The 7,513-nt window shown below is 38.7% G+C and overlaps 1 protein-coding gene across 1 annotated transcript; it reads right to left on the minus strand.

Moving 5' to 3' along the window:
- Positions 1–477: 477 nt before the first annotated feature.
- gpx2 (glutathione peroxidase 2) lies at positions 478–4,418 on the minus strand. The gene is made up of 2 exons (XM_059955096.1): positions 4,008–4,418; positions 478–1,674 (listed from the first exon to the last, which is right to left on the minus strand). Exons 1-2 carry the CDS (start codon positions 4,227–4,229, stop codon positions 1,324–1,326), a joined length of 573 nt encoding a protein of 190 aa, XP_059811079.1. The 5' UTR covers positions 4,230–4,418; the 3' UTR covers positions 478–1,323.
- Positions 4,419–7,513: the final 3,095 nt, after the last annotated feature.

Consider the following 7,513-nt stretch of genomic DNA (forward strand, 5'->3'; position numbering starts at 1 on the left):
TTTTGCATGGTGCACCTTTCCTTTTACTCATTCTAAAAATGTACACAACAAAAAATATACACTAATCTTGCTTAAAAAGTTGAAAAGAATGTTTCATCCTTAACTTTATGACTTACGGAGATTAGTTCATCTTCTACTCACTTAACTATTCACGGTAACAAATTTTGACCAGGCGTGCCCAAACTTTTGCAAGCCACTGTAACTGATTGAATATATCTGGGGGCCTTAGTACTAGGAACGTTAATCCTGGAGAGGACATAGCTTCAGCATTCCGGTCAACTGGAGTAAATGGATGAAACATTGGTGGTGAGCTAGTAGTGACACGGGCATAATGTGAAATGTCAAAGTAAAATTCTATTGTGCTCACAAATCTACTTGAGAGAGTGTATAAACCAATGTGGTCACTTTTTTTTAGGGTTGTTTATTTGCCATCCTAATTGATAAAATCAAGTTTACTTAAAAGGCAAAGTAGATACATTTTGTTTGCTTTCAGGCAGTTTTTATTACTGATTTTTGAGATACAATTCCAAGAAGTCACAAACAGTAACATCCAGCAAATTCAGCAACTTTCTATGTTATCGGATATCCTCCCGATAAGGTTTAGGAGAACATCTTCATTCTGTAAAGTTCTGAAGACCAGAAGAACTGTTTCAGGTAACTTCCAAGAATGTTTAACTGTACAGATTTCTCAAAACCATCCACAAATTTAGACAAAAAGTCCCAATTTACTTTTGAAGAACAACTTGTAAATGCCACAGTGCTTGGCTAATTAGTGACAGGAAATATTCAGAGATCTAAATTAATTTTGCATTGAAGGTAATTTTTAAGCCTTTTTGGCGACTTAAGTTTTGTGACTGCACACTTAGGAATGCACAAAACTAAATCTCAGATTATAGTCAGTTCAGCTAAAGAGCCTTTTGAGAATTCCAGATGAAAAGTGAGGAAGTATTACAAGAATGTCATGGTGTAAAAATACCCAATAATCAACATGATACAAAGAATTATAACATGTCATTCTAACATTGAGTTGAGCCCTCAGGAAGTTTTGTTTTGAAAGCGTTTTTCAAAAACTACACCAGCGTAGAAAATAGAACACAAGTATAATCAGTCATCGGTCCTGCAGGAGAGGGAAAGGCAAACTTGAAGAATTCTGCTCTGGAATTGGCTCTTAGGTATGTGTGCAGTTTTTAAAAATGTGTAAAAAGTCTAAATTTTGTTTCTTCAGGTTTGTAGAAGTTTAGGCCAATTTGGGAATATGCAATTTTCTCATGAGTAGTAAAATGTAAATCTGGAGAAATCTGGTTACTTGGGTTCTCTATAACTCTACTTGGTTACTTTCAGTAATCTTTTGATATCAGGTTCAATCTGGATGGTTTCAAATGCTTTACTGTAGCGTTTAAAAGGTTCTCCTTCTGGTCCAATGAGGAACTTCTCAAAATTCCAGGCAATATCTGATCGGCAGACAGGGCTCCACATTATGTATTTGGGATCTTTCATTAAGGATGTCGGATCATCATCAGGAATAGGCAGCTTCTCCTTCAGGAATGCAAAGACAGGATGCGTACCAGCACCATTAACTTCACATTTCTGAAACATGGTAAATTGGGGTTCGAAGCCACCTCCAGGTCGGACAAACTTCAGACTATTAAGTATCTCCACATTCTGGCAGTTTTCCTAAAAAATGTTTAAAGAGACATAAAAGGTGAAAATAAACCATAGAAGTAAACTGGAAATATGTGTCTTGTTGAAGGAAAATATACAGATCATATGAGACAAGTTTTACTGTCTCAAACAACAAACATTGTAAAAAGGCATAATTGGTTGTACATCTTGGCCAACAAACCAAAGATTAACTTTTCAGCACAAGCAATGATACTTCAATTGTTATCATTAATTTATAGGCCAAAATACTTGTTGTATGTATAAGTAAACTACCACAGGTAGTCTTACTGCTCAATAACTAGATTATGCTTTACTTAGTATGAACAGGGAGCACAAAATATCTACAGACATGCTACTCCCTGCCTAGAGACTGTAAGATACATTGACCTTTTTTTATAAAAGTTGTATTGTACCTTCCAAATGTTTTATAAAGTTGTTTTATCCCCTTTGGAATTTTTAAATGATTAATTTCAACAATAACTTGAAATTATAAAGCTCTTTCAAAACTGGAGAATAACCATCAGATTCAAGAGTTAAAGCAGAGGTGATGTATTTTAAATCTTCCTGCCAATAACTTTCTCTGCTGAAAATGCAATAATAATTCTTTGAAACTTTAAAGATTTCTGACCAAAACATGGCTTGCTAATAGAACAACTATCAAACTAAATCTTCAAGATAAAATCCACTAAAACTCATTAAAATACAGTGAAGGTCATGAGAAGAAATTACTTCCTGTCAAAACATTTTTAACTGAAACTTTTTTGATAAAGGAAGTCTAAAGAATTTTTATTGGCTGAAGTGGTAGACATAAGCCAGCACAGTAGATGTGGATAAAAACTTACAGGACCTTTTATGAATATTTGTTAAGTGGGAAGTTCCAAAGTGCAAAATACCCTACTGAATATTTACCAATGTTTAATGAATTTATCTGTTAAGTGTTCACATCATTTTAAACATGTAAAGAAGATTATTCCACCAGACCCCAGATTAATCTTGATGACTTAATTTTTGACTGCAAACCAGAAAAAGAACACTTGCACAAAGCAATGGGAAACCACACTGCCTATCCTCATTTTCTGACTTCAAAGTTTCAACCGAACTTCATGGCGACCTGAAAATATTTTGGAATAGCATGGGTAGATTTCAAAACAACTACTTTCAATAAAGTCATGATTTGTGGAGAGCGTCAGCAGTACAACGTACATCGATGCTATCATAACTTCTGCCTCACAAAAATTACTCTATAGAAAAAAGCACGAAAAAACTTAATTCCTGATTTAAAAAAAATAACAAAAATCCAAGCATGACACAGACTTCAGTAAAGGCCTGGCGACCTAACCAAGAAAAGGCAAGAATTTACAGTAACGTTCTGAACAGGTTCTTTGCAAACGTTGAAATCCGACGGCAATTATGATTCAGAAACTTGTTTCTATTGAAACTATTCATAAAATCATAAAATGTCGGACTATCAAGAAATAATGCAATAAAGGAGGCTAGTTGTATAAAAACGGAGAAACACTGGAAAATCTGAGCAAGTAATGTAACAGACGTAGAAAGAGAAAACAGACTAATTAAATGTTGGGGTTTAAACCTTGTAAACGGGACATAAATTACGCCATATCGCTTCAAAACCCGGATTATTTAGTATTGCTAGTTCAGCTGCTACCTCATAGCCCCTGATAATAGGGTTCAAATCTCATTTCTGTACCGTGATGTTTGCACGATCCCCGAGAGCATGACCCAGTGCCCTAGTTTCTACCCACATCTCAAAAGATATAGAAGTAGGTGGGCAAATTAACAAATGTGACATGAACTGCGGAAACTGTGAACAGCTGGTGGAAATGAACGAGCAAGTTATTTTGTATAAAAAGAGGAAATCTCCAGAAATGCTGGAGGAACTCAGCAAGCCAGGAATAATCTATGGAGAAGAATACAGTCGACGTTTTGGGCCGAGGCCCTTCGGCGCTAGACCGAAGGAAAAAGTTATTTTGGTACATAGAACTAGCGTCACACGCGAAAAACTGTAGTTTGGCCATCTTTCCACATGTAGAGGGCGGAAAAAGTTTACAAGTCCCTTACACAATTAATGATGAACATTTCTTAATTTCAAATCTGTGATATTCGGAAACATTATGAAGTGAGTTAAGGAATAAAAGTGCATGGATTAGATCACACAGGAGCCCTTAAGTGATGGAGGACCTGAACTCGTTTAGTTTGGATGTGTCTTCACGTTGTCTGCCCACAATTTTACACCCCGAATTTTACACATATTCACACCTCGTCGAGTTCCGAAGCCAAACCGGACGCAAAATAAAAGTTGTGGCCCTCCGCAACTTTCTATTTACCTGGAAGCCGAACTGATTACAAGGGAAGCCCAGTACAACGAAGCGGTGCGGATAGCGACTCTGCAACTCGTTGAGCTGGGTGAAATCCCTCGTGGTCGTGCCTCAGAGAGAAGCGACGTTCTCGATCAACACCACCCTACCTCTGTAGCTATTAAAGTCCACTTTTTCGCCGTCCAAGGTAACAGCATTGAGATCGTAGAAGGACTTGACTGTCTGAGCCATGGTGTGCGCCGACTGAGAGGGAGTGAGGTGCTCACAGCGTACTCAACTCGTAAGGTGTGGATTTTCTGCAGTTGATCAGAACAAAGGATTCTGACTACGCGGCAATGACTTTGCATAAAAGAGCCCTGCACATAATCCTCTTCAACAGCAGGAAACGGACCCCGCACCCAGTGATACTTGGCACTTATCCATCCCATAGATGAGCAGAGGGTGGTGTGCAAACAACTCCAGCGTTATTTCAGAAGGATTAATCGGTTGGTTTCTGCTTGTGCTGGGTGGGGTAGTTTTTCTTCTTTGAGGAGACCTTTCAATAACCTCATTTTTTTCCGTTGGGCAATATAACATAATGTAGAGTACCAAGTGTGAGTGAGTGAGAGAGAGAGAGAGAGGAGAGAAGACATTTATGTCCCTTTATTTTTCTTTTAAAGGAATTTTTCAGCAGTAACGATAAATTATATATATAAAAAAACAAATATTCATTACTCCGCCAGGCAGCATCAGTCGACTGGGAAACCACGAACAATTAGCAGGACTACACAGAAGTTAGAAAAGGAGAAAGTTTTAAAAGTGCTGAAGTGGGAGGTCAACAAAAGCCAGCAGAGGGAGGATAATAGAAAATTAAAAGTGGTCAATGGAGACTATACATAAGATCCAAAGCTCAGCAGTTGTTGGAAAATTGGAAAATCTGAAATAAATCAGGCAATACTAAGTCAGGCGGAGAGAGCACAGAATATTACAAATTGAGCTGAATTAAACTTTATGGACATTCCTACACTATTTCAATGGTTTGTTTTTTTTATACTCTGTTTTTCGCTCCTTTTTGTCATTTTCGCGATATGTTCTTTTATGCGCGCAGTGCGTTTGACGTTTTCGCTGAACGGGTTCCATGTGTTTCTTTATTTCGTGGCTGACTGCGGCAAGACGAACCTCAGGGTTGCATATTGCATACATACTCTGATAATAACTGTACTTTGAATCTTTTGAAATCAGTAACTTTGGCCTGTAAAAGAATCAATGTTCATTGATTCTATCGTCTTTCCTTTGTATTAACTGAATGCCCACAAGAAAATTAATCATAACTTTGTATATGGTGATTTATATGTACAGTACTTAGATAATAAATTTACTTTGAACTCGCCTATTCGGACACATTTCTAACACTTTAGTTATTCCTTTGTGCTGATTCAACTCGTATTAATTTCTTTTCCAGTTTGATCAAATGTAAATAATAAACCTTCACAGTGCTCTCTCAGCCACTGTCATCTTTTGTCCCATCTGTGCATGACGGAAGCTGATAGACATTTGTTAAGAGTGAAATTAAGTGGAGGAGTTGGAATGCTGAGAGCCCGCACAGACTCGATGAACTGGTTAGCTGCCTTGGAGTCATAAAGTCACATAGCATGGAAACAGACCATGCGTACTACCTGCAGCTGATCCCACATGAGCTATGTTTTGAATAACCATTGCTCGAACTTCTGGTAATTGCACCCCCCCCCCATTCCCCATTCTGTTTCCCTCTCTCACCTTATCTGTACCTGCCCGTCACCTCCCTCTGGAGCTCCCCCCCCCCCCATTTCTTTCATGGACTACTGTTCTATCCTATGAGATGCCCCCTTCTCCAGCCCTTTATGTCTTTCACCACTCTTCCCAGCTCTTTACTTCACTCCTCCCACTCCAGGTTTCATCTATACCTTGTACTTCTTTCTCCCCTCCCCCATCTTCTTCCTGACTTACTTTCCAATCTTGATGAAGGGTCTCGGCCCGAAACGTCAGCCATTTGCTCTTTTCCGTAGATGCTGCCCGAACTGCTGAGTTCCTCCAGCATTTTGTGTGTGTTGCTTTGCACTTCCAACATCTGCAGATTTTCTCGTGTTTGAGATACTATATTTTGTTCTCCCCATATTCTCGTCAATTGCCTATTAATTCTATCACTCGCGCACATACTCAGGGCAGTAAAGTGATCAATTAACCTGAATGTGGGAAGAGACTGGAGCACTGGGTCCCATGGCATCACAGAGAGCTTGTGCAGACTCCCACATGGACAGCACCTGAGGTCGGGATGGAATGTAGGCTACTGGGACTGAAGCAGCAATGTTGAGCTATGCAACTGCGCTGCCTTGTGCGTCATAACAAAATCTGAAAGCTCGCTTAGGAAGTAGTGATTAAATTGATAATCCTCAATTAAACTAAAGTAATTGATTTTGCTGTTGGGTTATGGCTCTGAAACATTAACTATCGTTACAAAGTTAGTTTGTACTTTCTTTATGATTGAGTGAAGAGGTATAACTCTTCCTATACCAGTCATTGTATCTACTGAGAGTGCACCAAACCAAATGTAAATCACCAGCAAAGATTAAATTGGTAACTGAAGTACATGCGTAGATATCCCTTCCCTTCTCAGATTTCTGAGCCGCAGCTAAAAATGTGTCAACCCTGCAGAAGAATGAAGCTAAATTCAAAGTCAAAGACAGTTTAATGTCATATGCACAGGTATATGTATGCATGGATGCAATTAAAACATCTGCAGCATCATATAACCAGAATTTTACAAAAAATACAGTTTCTAACAGGAGGAACATAATTAGAACAAATAAACACACCTAATTGCAGCGTACAGTGGCCAAAGTGGTCATAGATTTGCTAAATGGTAGTGATTAAGGTTTTAATGGTTGGTTCCAGAACTGAACTGATGAATGGAAGTAGTTGTTCTTGAACCTGGTGGTATGAGAATTAAGGCTTCTGTGCCTTCTGTTCTATGGTGGCTGCAAGAAAATTGCATGATCTGGATGGTGGGGACCTTTAATGATTAATCTTGCCTTTTTGAGGCAATTCCTTCTGTAGATATTATAGATGGTAGGCAAGGATGTGTCCATGTTGTATTGGGCAGAATCTACAAGTCTCTGCAGCTTCTGATAGTTCTGTGCATTCAAATTGCTGTAGCAGACTGTGATGCAACCAGTCAGGAAACTTTACACAGTACATTTGAATAAATTTGCAAGTGTGTTTGATGACGAGCCGAACCTCCTTAATCTTTAAAGAAAGTGAAGACACTGGTGTGCTTTTCTTATTATTGCATCTATACACTTGACCCAGGACATGGCCACAAAATTAAAACTGCTGACTCTCTCTACTGCTAATCCCCCAGTGTAAAGTGATACATATGTGCCTTCCTTTCCTTTCCAAAAGTCAACAATCAGTTCTTTTGTTTTCCTGGAAGTTGAGTACCTAGTTGCAGAGGGAGGTACAGAAGTCCAGGTCTTGAAGCTTGGTGATGAGTTTGGATG

The sequence above is a fragment of the Hypanus sabinus genome, chromosome 2 (genome assembly GCF_030144855.1).
Source record: "Hypanus sabinus isolate sHypSab1 chromosome 2, sHypSab1.hap1, whole genome shotgun sequence".
In the NCBI taxonomy this organism is placed as follows: domain Eukaryota; kingdom Metazoa; phylum Chordata; class Chondrichthyes; order Myliobatiformes; family Dasyatidae; genus Hypanus; species Hypanus sabinus.